At 43.0% G+C, this 17,671-nt stretch overlaps 1 protein-coding gene across 2 annotated transcripts in view; it reads right to left on the minus strand.

Annotated features, from left to right (window-relative positions):
* Positions 1–17,671, minus strand: part of CMIP (c-Maf inducing protein) — a 317,564-nt gene that overhangs the window by 36,507 nt on the left and 263,386 nt on the right. For both annotated transcript variants that reach the window (XM_033942720.1, XM_033942721.1), the window contains 2 exons: positions 10,017–10,082; positions 4,108–4,134 (listed from right to left, as the gene is read on the minus strand). In XM_033942720.1, coding sequence (XP_033798611.1) covers positions 4,108–4,134; positions 10,017–10,082 — 93 coding nt within the window. The remainder of the gene's footprint in view (positions 1–4,107; positions 4,135–10,016; positions 10,083–17,671) is intronic.

The following is a 17,671-nucleotide window of genomic DNA, read 5'->3' on the forward strand; positions in this document are numbered from 1 at the left end:
GGAGATGTAAATGTTAAGAGTCTTAGCCAATAGGGAGAGGAGGAGATAGTGGATGCTCTGGATGAGCCATTTGGCCTTTATCTGCCATCATGTTTCTATAATCATAAAGCTCTATGATCTCACAAAGCAGGTGTAAAGAGCCTTAGCCTATAGGAAGAGGAGATTACATTACATTACATTGGTGTCTTCTATCCCGCCAATACCTTTCAGTTCTAGGCGGTTTACAGAAGAACTGGCCTGGGCATTCCCAGGGAGATCATAAGATTGATAGTTGGAAAATGCATTAGGATTTGGGGAGTCGGGAAGGTTTAGATGCAAATGTTTCTATGTTTCTATAACCATAAAGTTCTATGACATCACAATGCAGGTGTAAAGAGCCCTAGCCTATAGGAAGAGGAGATGTAAATGTTAAGAGTCTTAGCCAATAGGGAGAGGAGGAGATAGTGGATGCTCTGGATGAGCCATTTGGCCTTTATCTGCCATCATGTTTCTATAATCATAAAGCTCTATGATCTCACAAAGCAGGTGTAAAGAGCCTTAGCCTATAGGAAGAGGAGATTACATTACATTACATTGGTGTCTTCTATCCCGCCAATACCTTTCAGTTCTAGGCGGTTTACAGAAGAACTGGCCTGGGCATTCCCAGGGAGATCATAAGATTGATAGTTGGAAAATGCATTAGGATTTGGGGAGTCGGGAAGGTTTAGATGCAAATGTTTCTATGTTTCTATAACCATAAAGTTCTATGACATCACAATGCAGGTGTAAAGAGCCCTAGCCTATAGGAAGAGGAGATGTAAATGTTAAGAGTCTTAGCCAATAGGGAGAGGAGGAGATAGTGGATGCTCTGGATGAGCCATTTGGCCTTTATCTGCCATCATGTTTCTATAATCATAAAGCTCTATGATCTCACAAAGCAGGTGTAAAGAGCCTTAGCCTATAGGAAGAGGAGATTACATTACATTACATTGGTGTCTTCTACCTCGCCAATACCTTTCAGTTCTAGGCGGTTTACAAAAGAACTGGCCTGGGCATTCCCAGGGAGATTATAAGGTTGATAGTTGGAAAATGCATTAGGATTTGGGGAGTCAGGAATGTTTAGATGCAAATGTTAAGAGCCTTAGCCAATAGGGAGAGGCGGAAATAGTGGATGCTCTGGATGGGCCATTTGGCCTTTATCTGCCATCATGTTTCCATATTCATAAAGCTCTATGACCTCACAAAGCAGGTGTAAAGAGCCTTAGCCTATAGGAAGAGGAGATGCAAATGTTAAGAGCCTTAGCCAATAGGGAGAGGAGAAGAAAGTGGATACTCTGGATGATCCATTTGGCAATTATCTGCCATCATGTTTCTAAAATCATAAAGCTCTAAGACCTCACAAAGCAGGTATAAAGAGCCTTAGCCTATAGGAAGAGGAGATTACATTACATTACATTGGTGTCTTCTATCCCGCCAATACCTTTCAGTTCTAGGCGGTTTACAAAAGAATTGGCCTAGGCATTGCTAATAGTCCGTCATATAGTTTTTTGCTTTGCATGCCTTTGACTGAGGGGTGGGCAAAGAGTAGTGCTGCCTGATTCTAACCGATTCACTTCGGGTGAATCGATTCAAATCGATTTACCAGAACAAAAAAATCGGCCTCCTGATTTGTTGACTGACCCCCCCCCCCCCCCTAAAGCAGGAGCGGCAGCACTGCCTCTTGTTGGCCTGCAACTCCTGCTTTAGAGGGCGAGTGAGGAGGGTCAGCCGGGAAGTGGCTTACCCGCTGGCCTCCCGCTGCTGTGCTATCTGTCTTCCTCACTGGCCTCCCGGAATCAATTTTCCTAATTTCAGCAGCCTGCAATAAGATCGCTGGTGCTAGCAATCTTTGCAAGCTGCCGTATGACTTCGGAGCTCTCTTCTCTCTGCTGCGGTCCCGCCCCTTCTCTGACATCAGAGGAGAGGTGGGACTGCAGTAGAGAGAAGACACTCCGAAGCCGTATGGCAGCTTGCAAAGATCGCTAGCGCCAGCGATCTTATTGCAGGTTGCTGAAATTAGGAAAATTGATTCCGGGAGGCCAGGGGGAACACGCAGGCCTTCTGGGGGGGGGGCAGTCCTTCAGGGGAGGGGGGTACAGGCCTTCAGAGGAGACAGGCAGGCCTTCAGGGGTGGAGTGTAGGGCTTCAGGGGGGACAGACCTTCAAGGGGGTGGGGACAGGCAGGCAGGCCTTCGGGGTGGGGGGTTGGACAGGCCTTCAGGGGGGACAGGCAGGCAGACCTTCGGGGGGGATGCAGGCCTTCAAGGGGGGGACAGGCCTTCAAGGGGGAAACAGGCCTTCAGGGATGGTGGCACAGGCCTTCAGGGTGGACAGGCAGGCCTTTAGGGGTGGGGTGCAGGCCTTCAGGGGGGGAAAGACCAGGGGAGGGGGGCCCTGGTGTAGAAGTACACGGAGGGAAGGAGTGAGGGAGGGGGGGAATCAAAGATACGTGCATATGCCGGACTTTGGGGGGGGGAAGAAATAATGGGTCTGAAAATAGAGGAGAGGAAGAGGGATGATGGACAATGGGATTTAGGGAGGGAAGGAACAGAAAGGGAGAGAAGTTGGACACAAGTGATGGTGTGGGGGGGGGGGGGGGGATAGAGATACTGGATAGGAAGGACTTAAATTGCCTATACACTAATGCTAGGAGCCTAAGAGCCAAATGGGAGAACTAGAAGTCATAGCCAGTACAAAGGACCTGGACATAATAGGAGTCACAGAAACGTGGTGGACTGACGACAACAAATGGGGTGTGGCCATACCAGGGTACAAACTCTACAGGAGGGACAGGACACACAAGAAGGGTGGAGGAATAGCGCTTTATATAAAGGATTCTTTAGACTAGCATGAGATCTATTTGCATGCACTGCTTTCATTGTATACTAATAGATCTCATGCATTCTCATTGGGGAAATCCTGAAAACCCGACTGGATTGCGGCCCTCGAGGGACTTTGACACCCCTGAACTAAAGCATTTACATTCAGAATCACAATTCAATCAAGAGAATGCCTCCACAAAGTTATTTTCAGCAGTTTCTTAAATTTTTGAAGATCAGAAACTGTCCTGTCAACTCATCCTCTATAATAAAACCCCTAAGCGCACATGCGCACTTACAACGTTGTGTTCCCTGACAGCGTGATGTGTACCTCCGTGCTGAATTTGATTGGAGGCGGGCTTGTGGCATGGCTTTGGGTGGATTGCGCTTAGAATTTAGCGGCGGTTTGTGTCAGCAACGACTGCGAGGTGGTAAGAAGTGGCGGTTTGTGTCATGCTGGTAAGAAGTAGAGGGGGAGAGGGAAATGGGGCTGCTTTGGTCTGAGGGGGCAGACAGCAATCATGTGTCCCATGCTGCTAAGAAGTGGAGGGGGAGAGGGAAAGAGGGTTGCTTTGGGGGGGATGCTGGACAGGGGGAGCAGGGAAAGGAGAAGGCCTACTGCTGGACAGGGGGATCAAGTAAGAGGTGCTGCTGGACAGGGGGGGGTAAAAGGAATGGAGGAGGGCTGCTGCTGAACAGGGGGAGCAGGGAGGGGGTGGTGGTGGACAGCCAAGGAAAGAGAGAGACAACAAAGAAAGAAAGAAAGACAGACAGAAAGCGGCCAAGGAGAGAGAAAGAAAGAAAGACAGAAACATACATCTATTCTAGCATCCGTTAATGTAACGGATGCACCTGCAACTGATATTATAAATGCTCTCATATTAGCATGATGCACTTTTGCTAATTCATCTGTTGTTAACAGAAACATTCCCTCTGATCTTAAGAATCTAGGAGGCTGCCACATCTCAAAAACTCCCAACAAAGTGCGTGTTTCTGGACGTCCATGCTAAGGAGTACACAAACAGAGCTCCTAAAGATCACCGGTTTCCGAGCTCTGTTGTTCTCTAAGGTCCTTAGCTTCTCTGAACTCCTGCAGTAGCTGCCTCATTTGCTATGTAAATGTCATCTGCTATTACAAGGGGAGAACTTTATCTACCTGTGCATGCCAATTCAACATTTCTGTAGCGGACAATGTTACTGAACAAGTTGCAATATACACAGCAGAATCTACTCCTGAGGCGCAGAGAGACACTTTTTTGTAAACACTCACTTGGTAAATTTTTCATGTGCGAGGGCCCTGCAATTGAAAAACAAAGAGAAAACTTTAAAACATTTTTTAAAACATTAAGATACTTTAAGAAGCTGAACATGTCTGCTCTCAATAAGTGAAAATAATTATTTTTCACAGCTCTATGCATCGTGGCCATAATCAGCCCTGAAAATGTCCCTCATTATCTCAGGACAAAAAAAGAGGCAGCGAGATGTCGATCCCCAACCAACAGTTAATAATAATAATAATAATTTATTTTTATATACCGCCTAACCAGCAGTTCATAGCGGTTTACACAATAGGTACTCAGCATACAATATAATAATATCGTACATAATAAAATCTAAGTAACTAATACAAGCATTAAAACTAATGAATAAAAAAATCACAATATAAACTAAAATAAGTATAGATAAAAAGATTAAAAGTAATTATAACTACACTGATAATATGAAAATCAATAATGTATATTATATTGTTTAAATAAGTGGGTTTTAAGATCTTTTTGAAATTGATAGTAACATAACATATACATAATAACATAGTAGATGACGGCAGATAAAGACCCGAATGGTCCATCCAGTCTGACCAACCTGATTCAATTTAAAATTTTTTTTATATTTTCTTCTTAGCTATTTCTGGGCAAGAATCCAAAGCTCTACCCGGTACTGTGCTTGGGTTCCTACTGCCGAAATCTCCGTTAAAACCTACTCCAGCCCATCTACACCCTCCCAGCCATTGAAGCGCTCTCCAGCCCATCCTCCCCAAACGGCCATATACAGACCGCGCAAGTCTGCCCAGTATAGGCCGTAGTTCAATATTTACTATTATTTTCTGATTCTAGATCCTCTGTGTTCATCCCACGCTTCTTTGAACTCAGTCACAGTTTTACTCTCCACCACCTCTCTCGGGAGTGCATTCCAGGCATCCACCACCCTCTCCGTAAAGTAGAATTTCCTAACATTGCCCCTGAATCTACCACCCCTCAACCTCAGATTATGTCCTCTGGTTTTACCATTTTCCTTTCTCTGGAAAAGATTATGTCCTATGTTAATACCCTTCAAGTATTTGAACGTCTGAATCATATCTCCCCTGTCTCTCCTTTCCTCTAGGGTATACATTTGCTGAAGGAAAATAAAAACAATAGTCCTAGGTCTTGAAAAGACCATATGAAGGATTCCACTTTTGGGACTTCATATGGTATTTTCAAGACCTAGGACTATTGTTGCTTTATATTTTATGCTTTGAATAAATGTAACTGTTGGTTGGGGAGTCAACATCTCTCTTGCCTCTTATTTTATTTCTGTTCTATTTTCGAGGCCAGCCCCCTTCTTCCATTGTTCCTCATATTTCAGGAACAGCCGAAACAGCTTCACATTCATTGCATGCCTCTCACTCCCTAAAGCGGCCACACCTCCAGATGTGAGGGAGGTCCTTTCCCCGTCAGAATGTGGCGTCATTGTTGAGACATATCATGAGTTCTGCCCAAGTGATGGCCAATAATTTGTCCATTAAGAACTGGACTATTTTACATATTAAACCTCCCCTTGATAAATTTAAAAGCAGTCTTTTCTTGATTTTAACTGGAATTGCGGTTCAAATGATCACAAAAAATTGGAAAAGCCATGACAGATTAAATTATACATTTTGGTGGACAAATGTATGTAATACATATAGATATGAGAGAGTGAACGCAGAATATTTAGGGTTTGGAATTTAGGAAACGTCTGAAAGCACACCTGTTCCTAAAGTATCTAGACAACTGATCCTCTCTTAGAAACATAGAAATAGACGGCAGATAAGGGCCCACGGCCCATCTAGTCTGCCCACCTTAATGTCCCTCCCCTACCTTTGCCCTGTGAATAGATCCCATGTGCCGATCCCATTTGGCCTTAAAATCAGGCACGCTGCTGGCCTCAATCACCTGTAGTGGAAGACTATTCCAGCGATCAACCACTCTTTCAGTGAAAAAGAATTTCCTGGTGTCACCTCGTAGTTTCCCGCCCCTGATTTTCAACGGATGCCCTCTTGTTGTCGTGGGACCCTTGAAAAAGAAGATATCTTCCTCCACCTCGATGCGGCCCGTAAGATACTTGAACGTCTCGATCATGTCCCCCCTCTCTCTGCGCTCCTCGAGCGAGTATAGCTGTAATTTGTCAAGCCGTTTTTCGTATGGTAGATCCTTGAGTCCCGAGACCATCCGGGTGGCCATTCTTTGCACCGACTCCAGTCTCAGCACATCCTTGCGATAATGCAGCCTCCAGAATTGCACACAGTATTCCAGGTGGGGCCTCACCATGGATCTATACAATGGCATAATAACTTCCGCCTTACGACTGACGAAACCCCTTCGTATGCAGCCCATGATTTGTCTTGCCTTGGACGAAGCCTGCTCCACTTGATTGGCAGACTTCATGTCCTCACTGACGATTACCCCCAAGTCTCGTTCTGCTACCGTTTTTGCTAGGATCTCGCCATTAAGGGTATAAGACTTGCATGGATTCTGGCTGCCCAGGTGCATAACTTTGCATTTTTTGGCATTGAAGTTGAGTTGAAGTTTAGTGTTTTATTTAACAAAATATGGAGTCCATTGGCTTTATTTGCTGCTTCACATTAAAAGATAATATATTGCCTTCTGAGTTTTTTCATTACACATCTGGGATGGGATAGGGGGTAGGTTAGGGAAAGGTATTGGGAAAAATGGATATTAAATTTTCATATTAAAGTTGTTTAGTTTTGCTAATATTAATAATTGATCAGTGGGGGATAAGAAAATCCAACAGAAAATCCAACAGATTGCAGGAGGAGACATGTTGCCAGAGGGTGAGCTAATTAACTTAAAATTACAACCATTGCAAATTTTGAAGCCCCGAGAGGTTACATTAGACTCTCTGTGGGACCTGGTAGCCAATTTGGCAAAATCTATTAATCCACAATTGCAAGAAGTAGAAAAGAAATTAGAAAATCATGGAACTGAGATTAAAAATTTAAAGACTGGACTTGAGGACTCAAAAATTTCAATACAAAATATTCATCAAGAACTTAAAGTATCACAACAAATTACTGAGGTATTAATTAAAGATAATACTAATTTAAGAAGGAAGATGGAAGCAATGGAAAACTTTTCTCGTAACAATAATCTCAGATTGATAAACTTTCCCTAGGGTCTCTGTGATAACCCCAAGGGAAATGTTGAAACGTTATATGACGGAAATATTGGAACTCTCTGATGAATCATTACCACCATTTACGCAGGTTTATTATCTTCCAAGTAAGCCTCAAGACCAACAACAACAACAGCAATTACAACAGAAGTCGGGACCTGATTTAATGAATATATCCAATATATTGGAAATGTCTGATAGAGAATTAGTGACCCCTGCAACCTTATTATTGACAGTAGCTCTCGCACCAGATAAAAACTGGTTGCTGAGACTTTTCTTTAAAAATAAGCAAAAAGAGTTTTTAGGTTATAAAATTCAGATGTTCCCAGATTTGGCCAAGGAGACGCAGAGAAGGAGAAAAGAATTTCTGTTAAGGAAACCTGGTGTTTTATCTCTGGGGGCAACTTTTTACTTGCAACACCCATGTAAATGTGTTGTTAATTACCATTCTCATAAATATGTTTTCTTTGAGCCATCTCAACTGACAACTTTTCTCACAACTGCATCTTTGGAGAAAGAAAGTGCTTAGTTTAAGAAAGGGTGCCTTAATCTCATTCGACTAGCTATTACTTTGTTTTAATAATTTTCTTGTCGCCTATTTTCCTTCTTGGATCTTTTTGAGGACTTGAGTAGAAATTTATGCTTATATGTTCTTTGATATATGTTTTCATTTATATTAATTTCTTGCTAAATTTCCTTTCTGTACAAGTTATAATATGCTTGAATATATTGAAAATCTCAATAAATATTAAATTTAAAAAAAAAAAAAAATATTAATAATTGATGGAAGGGGGTTGGGTATAGTTATAATTTTATATATTATTTGTTTGAAATAGTGTATTCTTTATAATATTTTGCTATTTTCAATTGAATGTCTTACACTATTGTAATTTAATAAAATAATAAAAATGTTTAAAAAAAAAAAGAATTGGACTCTGAGGAACAACTTGTATTTCTTCATCACAAGCTATTCAATGGCCAAAGATACTTTCTTCTCCTAAAAGTAGGGACAGAAATGAATAACTAAAGCAGGAGGGCTCACAGACAGGCAGACAGAAGAACAGCTCGACTTGGAATAAAGCAGTCTAACAAAAGGCAAGGGAAACATCTTTTCAACCAACGATCAAGACTTTATTCAAACCAATAGTCCCAACAAAGATCCAAGTTTCGGCGTATCGAAGACGCCTTCCTCTGGGGACACTTTGCTTGCAAAAGCTGAGTGTGATTCACTGTTATGGCGATAAACCTCAATGCTCAAAACAGTGCAAACTTGTAGAGTTCTGAGCATTGCGTTTTATCGCCATAAGAGTGAATCACACTCAGCTTTTGCAAACAAAGTGTCCCCCGAGGAAGGTGCTTTCGACACGCCGAAACTTGGATCCTTGTTGGGTCTCTTGGTTTGAATAAAGTCTTGATCATTGGTTGAAAAGACATCTCCCTTGCCAATTCTCTGCAGGCCAGACTGAATCCTAAATAATGATCCACAATTTCAATTTTTGAATCTATTCCAACTCCAGGATTCCAGTATTTATTGGAGATACAGTCAAGCGTTTCGGTGTATTTCCAACTTTTTTTTTTGTGCATATGGTAAATAAAACCATAGAGCCGGCTTGGTGTCTTGGTCTCAGTGTTGTAGTACTGCCATGCAATGGGACCTGAGTTTGATTTCTGCATCGACGACAGTGTGTGCTAGAGAGACAGTGTTCACAGCCCTTGGAAGGGGAGAACCCCCCAGTCACTGCATAATGAACACACAGAGTGGTGGCTTGAGGACTCTCTCTCCGCAAAAACTGAACTGAGTTAGCAGGGAAGGGAGGTGTGGCAAAGATATTTAAACAGTGGGGAAAGTCCCATGGGTATGTTTCAAAAGAAGGCTCAATAGAGACCAGTCCCAACCAAGTTGGGGGAGAAGAAAAACTACCAGCGCCCCCACCTCCCCAAAATAGGCTAGAGATAGGAAAAAACATTGAATTCTACATGATTGATTTCACAGTTGAAGACAACAACCCAGAAATCAAGATAGTTATACAAGATTTCACCTTCCTGTTTTATTTTCCAAGGGCCCAGATGTGTTCATTAACCCTAGTATAATTAAAGGTAGGCCTTGGCAACTGTAATTAGTAGGGCCTATCAGTAACCAATAAAGTATCATTCTGTAAGGCAGGTTGCATCATGACTGTGCAGGAGGCATTTCCCTGGGGTCCTACTGGAAGCCCAAGTCAGGCAAATGACGCCAATGTTTTTATTGACTGATGCTTTGCTAATGCTCAGGAACACCTCCTTTGTTTCAAGCTCTTGGGTCTCCTGAGGCACAATAAGCTGGCAAATTGCACAATTATACATGGTAATTTTTACCCTCTGAGATTTACATTCTCTGACAGCACAGTTCATTAATAGGTTTCTGAGGGAGCTCTCTCGTTCCTTAAGTGGCAACAAAGATGATCAGTACCATCAAAACACAGTAATTTGAGCGCTTTTAAGTTTCAGGTGTATTGACAAAACATTCTCAGCAGGTCTATGGACTGCCATTTTTTTCAACTGGTTCTTCCCTTTGAATTTCCAGTTCTCCGATTGCTGCAAGGTTCGGCAGTGGAAAGAGCCGACAGGGGAGAAGTGATTCTTCCTTCATCACCCTTTCAAGAGACCGGCCATCTTGCCCACCGCGTAACTCTCCAAAGCAGAGGGCCTTCACCGCCTCCTGAATACATGAGCAAACCAGCTCTTGCACGTACGAGATCCACTTACTCTTTGGGGAATGGAATAGGCTGAAGTAAGCTGGCCAGAGCTGGTCTCCAGTCGTCGTAGTCTGACCTGAAATGTAAGATGGAAAGATTTTGAGGACAAAGCCCAATTAACATGGACTCATTTTCCAGTTAAAGTTGGGAGGGGTACAATTACAGTTATTTGATATACCGCCATTATTAACAAAAAAAAGTCAAATCAAAGCGGTTAATAACAGATAAAAATCAAAGAGAAATAATTTTTAAAAAAACCAATAAAATAAACACAACCGGGAAATGTATGCTGTTCAACTAATATTAGACACAAAATTACAAAGGAGGGCAGGAAAGGTTTACAATATCAAGAGGGGTCAATATTCAACGCAATTTAACCGACACAAAATGGCTCCTGGCAGTTAAATCACCTGTTTGGGGCCAACTGGCCATTTTCAGTGCCATTTAACTGGCCAACATTAAACTCTAAACCTGCTGTTTTTGGGCAGGGAGAGGGGGGGAAGACATTTTGGGGGTGGAGTCAGCACTTGGCTAGTTAAGTTGATACTAGGAACGTAACTAGTCCGGTTAACCACAAAAACAGGACCGTATAAAAGTCGGTCCTTTCTTTATGTAGTTACCCATAGCCGGTTAAGTGCCAAATGTTGCACTTATCCGGCTATATCGGTGTCCCGCAAACATTTATTTTTGCTCCAGCACACTAACGGAGCAAATGTTTTTCTGTGACGCCCACAACCTCATCTCATTTTCCCTGAGCGCAGGGCCTCCGAGCACGCGCAATCTCTGTAAACCAGGAAATTCAGTGCTGGTGCCCGGATACAGCCCGGTTTTGAATTTGTAGGTTTAGCGCTGGCTGTAGTTAATAAAACAATGATGGTTGCCAGCTCAGTGTCGGGCCCGCAGTTTCAATTTTATTACAAAAGGCCGACATTAGACAATGATCAAGTTTCAAGTTTCAAGTTTATTAAATTTTTGATTAATCGCTTTGTCATATTTTCAAAGCGATGAACATAAATACAAAGTAATAGAAGTAAATACAAAATTACCTTATTAAAAATAAAAAATAAAAGTTAAATATAATCTAAAACATTAATTGTCCATAATCAGTAAACATAGATTGCTGTAGGGCAGTGGTCTCCAACCCAAACCCTTTGCAGGGCCACATTTTGGATTTGTAGATACTTGGAGGGCCTTAGAAAAAATAGTTAATGAATAATTAAAGAAATAACAATTTTGCATGAGGTAAAACTCTTTATAGTTTATAAATTTTTCCTTTTGGCTAAGTGTTAATAATAATATTGTAATTTATAGATAAAGAGACATATGATCAAGAAACGGTTTGATTTTACTTTTGTGATTATGATAAACATACTGAGGGCCTGAAAATAGTACCTGGCAGTCTGCAAGTTTGAGACCACTGAGTTAACGGGAACAGTTAATCTGCTGGCTGGGTTGGAGGGCAGAACAGGACAATCAGCCATTGTGACATCACTGATGAGGCTGGTTCTTATTGGTGGAATGAGGCAACATGACATCACAATCTCAGCTCTGTTTCCCAAAGGCAAATAGGATGTCATGGTTACAATTTAGCCAGTGGTCTCCAACTCAAACCCTTTGCAGGGCCACATTTTGGATCTGTAGGTACTTGGAGGGCCTCAGAAAAATTAGTTAACGTCTTATTAAAGAAATGACAATTTTGCATGAGGTAAAACTCTTTATAGTTTATAAATCTTTCCTTTTGGCTAAGTGTTAATAATGATATTGTCATTTATAGCTAAAGAGACATATGATCAAGAAACTGTTTTATTTTACTTTTGTGATTATGATAAACATACCGAGGGCCTCAAAATAGTACCTGGCGGGCCGCATGTGGCCCCCCCTGGGCAGCGAGTTTGAGATCACTGCTGTAGGGCATCTTTATCAACCTGAAAATGGGCTACTTTTTTGGCTTTACAAAAATAGGATTCACCAAACTGTGCTCGTAATTATACCAGCTAAACTAAGCCTTTGAAATATGAATCAGTGCAATAACCTTGCTCATCAACAATCAGTCTGGTTAATCACATAATGCAAATTTGGCTCCTACAGTAAGTAACTGTAATGGGGAGAACAGGGAGACAAATTAGTCACGAGTTTAACACACATGGATTAAAGTAACTTCCCCTTTATTCCTCTAAATAATTTATTAGTTTTCAGAGACACTCAAGTTCAGAGAGGAAAGGACAGCAGGGGGGGTACTGAAGTATGCCACATGGCTGGATTCCATCAGTTTTATAATGCTAGTTGGGGTGGGGAGGGGTTTCCCTGGCACTGAGTATGTAACACTGCTTTCCACCTTTGAACTGAAATTGCCTATTTGAGATCATCTCTCTCTGTCGTTTTCTGGAACTATTTGCTTAGGCTATCTTTAGGACTTCATGATTCTTCAACTATCACCCGTACCTTTGCTTCATAAAGTTTTACAGCCCAATTCGGAGAACAATTAACTGTGACTTGGATTCTGGGTGCGGGCGAATGCTGCACTGTATTTGAGCATGATGGGAGGGCGGGGGCTGGCTGACAAACCGAGCAAAGGTCAGTCAAGAAGGCTGAACAGCCTAGGGATTAGAGAACTAGGGTTCCAATCCTATCCTGGGCACACCTCGGGGGTAGATTCTCTACAGGCTGCCCAAAGCTGCACACCGAGATGTTGCGAGTTGAGCGCAAATTCTATAACGATGACTGGGCACACGGTCGCCATTATAGAATACTGGCAGTAAATCCATAGTTATACGCTTAACTTTCGGCGGGAGGCCTTATGCAAGCCAAATGGCTGATGTAAATGATTAAGCCTAACTGCCAGGATTCTATAACATGTGTACGCAATCCTGGGCATGCCCCTGAGCTACCACACCCCTCCCTGGTCCATACTCCCTGGTGGTTGCATGCACATTTGATAGAATACTGACTAAGAGCAGTTATGTGTGCAACTGCTAATCAGTGCCAAAAACATCAATTTTAGCCAGCAACTGATTCTCTCCAATCAGCAGCTAGCTAATCAATTAACACGATTGCTATTATTCTATAACTTGGACATGCAGCTTTGCATATTAAGCATCTTTTTTCACAGTTCATTTTTGCTTTGTGGGTGTCCCCCAAGCCATCTCAATAATGACCTTTAGACTTCTCTTTTAGGAAATTATTCAAACCTTTTTTAAACCCTGCTAAGCTAACTGCTTTCATCACATTCTCCAGCAACAAATTCCAGAACTTTATTACACATAGAGTGAAGAAATATTTTTTTCCGGTTTGTTTTAAATCTGCTACTTAGTAGCTTCATCACATGCTCCCTAGTCCTAATATTTTTGGAAAGAGTGAACAAGCGATTCACATCTACCTTTTCTGCTCCACTCAGTGTTTTATAGGCCTCTATCATATCTCCCCTGAGCCATCTTTTCTCCAGGCTGAAGAACCCTAGCTGCTTTAGCCTTTCTTCAAAATGCATGCTATAAATCCAAAAATAATTATTTAAAGCAAAGCTAACCTTGCAGGAGCATATTTTAGTAGGTGAAGATTCTCCAGTAAATCCCATTAATTTGCTTTATCTTTTTCAATGTTACAAAAACCATATTTTAAATACACGTTGAAAAAAACCCCCAACTAAAAGCTGACATTGGCAAACATTTTCAGCTACCTTCTATTCAAGATTCTGTGTGCATTAGCAAACTTGAACCCTTATAGAACTGGCTACTGGACTGATCTGCAGGGCCAAAGATAACACACGACAAAAAAAAAAGTTGGACAAAACTGGGAGTGTTTATAGCTCTTTTCTTTGACGATGGAAAACAATTTAAAAATGAGTCATCGCACCTGTTACCACCTCACCTGTTAAGTATTAGTAACCTCTTGTCGTAGAGGGCCAGCTGGCTTCCACTGTTTATTGCTGGGTGCAGCTGCGGGTTTGAGGATGCCCAGAGACTGAGCATGTAATTGCCATTACAGAAATAGCGCTTAGTCCCCCATGTTTTTGATACCCCTTGTGGAACCTAACCCTATATCAGGAGTGTCAAAGTCTCTCCTCGAGGGCCGCAATCCAGTCGGGTTTTCAGGATTTCCCCAATGAATATGTATGAGATCTGTTTGCATGCACTGATTTCATTGTATGCTAATAGATAGTTAAGGGGCTGGAGGAGTTGCAAGTACAGCGAAAGATTAGAGAAACTGGGTCTTTTCTTCCTCGAACAGAGGAAATTGAGAGGGGACATAATTGAAACATTCAAGGTACTGAAGGGAATAGACTTAGTAGATAAAGACAGGGGATAGATTCCGTATGAACGTAAGGAAGTTCTTCTTCACAAAGAGAGTGGTGGAAAACTGGAACGCTCTTCCGGAGGCTGTTATAGGGGAAAACATCCTCCAGGGATTCAAGACGAAGTTAGACAAGTTCCTGCTGAACCAGAACGTACGCAGGTAGGGCTAGTCTCAGGGCACTGGTCTTTGACCTAAGGGCCGCCACGTGAGTGGACTGCTGGGCACGATGGACCACTGGTCTGACCCAACAGCAGTTCTATTGGGTCGGGGCTAACAGCTAATGTTCACTGGCATTGAAAATCAACTATTTTGGAGTGCCAAAATTCAACATTTAACCAGCCGGGATAACTGCATAAAAATCAGTCCGATCTGTGCATTAGCTGGCTCCGGAAACCCAGACATTCAACATCGGTGCCTGGCACTGAATTTCTGAGCTTAACATCGGCAGCAGTCAGCAAACTAGTGATCGCCGCTGGCTGGACACTGGTCTTGAAGTGCGGATGGGTCATTTGGCCTTTATCTGCCATCCTGTTTCTATGTCCCAGGAAATTCTGACCCTTTAGCAACAGATACTCAAAACCAACAGCGTGCGTCTGTCGCTAAAATCAGGCCGGTGTTTCTCCGACAATGTAGCTTTACAGCACTGAAGTTTTGAACATCTGCCCCTCGCTACTCAAATTTCGAAATATCCCCTGCAAGCACATGCGTGCGGTGGTTACCACAGCCACTTGAACCCACCACGTGCCCAGACAAAGCAGTTAACAGGTACTTCCAGTTAAGATTGTGGTAAGAGCGGATAGCGTAGCTGCTTTTAAGAAAGGTTTGTACAATTTCCTGGAGGAAAAGTCCATAGTCTGTTATTGAGAAAGACATGGGGGAAGCCACTGTAACTCTTTGGGTTTTTGCCAGGTATTAGTGACCTGGTTTGGCCACCGTGAGGACAGGCTACTGGAATAGATGGACCTTTGGTCTGTCCCAGTAAGGCTATTCTTATGTGAGTCAAGTATAGGACATTCAAGCCATTATAACATCACTGATGAGGTTGGCTCTGAGGCATTATGACATCACAATCTCAGCTCCGGAATGTTGCTCTCATTGGAGTTCTGGATTCTTGTTATTCTTTGAGATGCTGGAATGTTGCTGCTCTTTGGGTTTTGGTCAGGTACTAGTGACTTGGATTGGCCACCGTGAGAACGGGCTACTGGGCTTGATGGACCATTGGTCTGACCCAGTAGGGCTATTCTTAGGTTCTTATAGTCTGTAGTCGAGTACTTGCTATCTTCCTGAGGTTTATTAACTGCTCAGTCTAAGACTCCTTAAGCTTTTTCTTCCCTTCCATTGTCTTTCGCTGGAAATGGACCTACAGGTCACGAGCGGTCAAACATTATTAGCTGCTCTGGACAAGAGTGATAAATATGAAGCTAGGGAGAGTGATTCAGGCCAAAGGGCAAGTGACCGCACTTGAGAGGCACAAACAGCAGCAGTAGTGACCTTTCACGACGGGAAATCTCCAAACTGAAGCTCGGCTAGTCCCAGTCCCGCCCCATGTTACAAAAAGCACAAGTTCTGCTTTCCTTCTGCTGTTGTGATAAGGCATGTACGGATTTGGTAGGAGACTAGATTTATAGCATCTTAACTCCACTGTCCCACCCTCATTTCCTAACCATGGGAGAGATCACACCGGGGACAGGACCCTCCCCCCCCCAGCCTTTTGTATAGTTTGCAATCCTGTGTGCCATGAAACAAATCGCCAACCGATCAAGTACTCTCAAACTAACATTATTATCTGCCAACATCTGATGGTATAAAATAGATCCCCACTCTCCAAATCACCCCAAACAGGAAACCAGTCAATCATACCAGTGGGTGCAGCACGATTTACTGAGACCCTAAGACACTGCCCCATGGGACCCAGTGAAATAAAGCTTCCAGAGTTTTCTCCGTATCTAATGAAATGGTCCCCTCGCATCGCTGTAGCCAAAAGGAAGCAAGAAAAAAAATAAAATAAAAGTCAGATTCTCCGTGCAAAGAGCCAAGAATTCAAGCAGGGAATTGTTGGCACCCTGACGAAACAACAGCCGTCATCTCGTACTGGGAAGACCGGAGCATTCACAAAGAGGGTGCAGGAGGTCAGGGGTTCACAATGCTTATGGAAAATAAGCCGATGACAGGCTCGTATCTCGCCACGGCACACAGTTTGCAATTCACTCGCTCTCCTCGCCACCCAACTGCAGTCCTAGCTCTTCAAGTTTCAGGTTTATTAAAATTTTGATTAAACGCAAATCAAGATTTCTAAGTGCTTTACAAGTTATATTAAAAGGAGGGAGACATAATTTGACGGATTTCCACTGAACAAACATTCGACTAGCAGAAACAGGTAGGAAAGGTGGGAGAACGATAAATTTAAAGAAAAGATTACAAAAAAGGAAGGGGAGGCAGTTAGAATTATCAAAGAAATCTGAGCATATTTAAGATCTGTTTAGGAGTCGTATGCATCCTGGAAAAGGTAAGTCTTTAAATTTCCCTTAAATCTGGCTACGTTTTTCTGCTCCCTGATATACAGAGGTAAGGAGTTCCAAAACGTAGGAGCAGTAACTGCAAAGGAAGCAGTTCGACATGAGCCAATAATTTGCAATCATGGTATATGGAGAAGGTACTGCGAGGAGGATCTTAGGACTCGTGTAGGTTCACGCGGGTTAAGGGGTTTATGAATAAAGGCCGGTTCTTTAGTGTCTAAAGATTTAAAGGAGAGAAGTGCTATCTCATAAATGATACGGAGTGAGATTGGTAGCCAATGAGCGGATTTTAGCAGGGGAGTGACATGATCCCAGCAGCCCTCATGCTCTCTCTTCCCTTCCCCTACCCCCGGCACCTCTTTTCCACCCCCTCGATCATCCCCCATTCTAAAGAGCACTCTCTCTGGGTGACAGGTCAAAAGCGTGCGCCGACAAAGGCGCGCCGACAACCCAGCGCGCCGAAGAAAAACAGTATTTTAAAAGGCTCCGATGGGGGTGTGGGCCCCCACTTTACTTAACAGAGATCGCGCCGGCGTTGGGGGGGGGGTTTTAGGGGGTTGTAACTCCCCACATTATACTGAAAACTTCACTTTTTCCCTAAAAAAGAGGGAAAAAGTTAAGTTTCCAGTAAATGAGGGGGTTACAACCCCCCAAACCCCCCACAACGCCGGCGCGATCTCTATTAAGTAAAGTGGGGGGGGGTTTCCCCACCAACACCGCCCGTCGGAGCCCCTTAAAATACTGTTTTTCTTTGGCGCGCTTCTGCCTTGCGCTTACGCGCTTTTGACTATGAACCCTCTCTCTGTCTTCTTTTCCCCTCAGTCCCACTCTGTGCCTTCTGCGCTTTCAGGCTGATTGG

This window comes from Geotrypetes seraphini, chromosome 4 (assembly GCF_902459505.1).
Source record: "Geotrypetes seraphini chromosome 4, aGeoSer1.1, whole genome shotgun sequence".
In the NCBI taxonomy this organism is placed as follows: domain Eukaryota; kingdom Metazoa; phylum Chordata; class Amphibia; order Gymnophiona; family Dermophiidae; genus Geotrypetes; species Geotrypetes seraphini.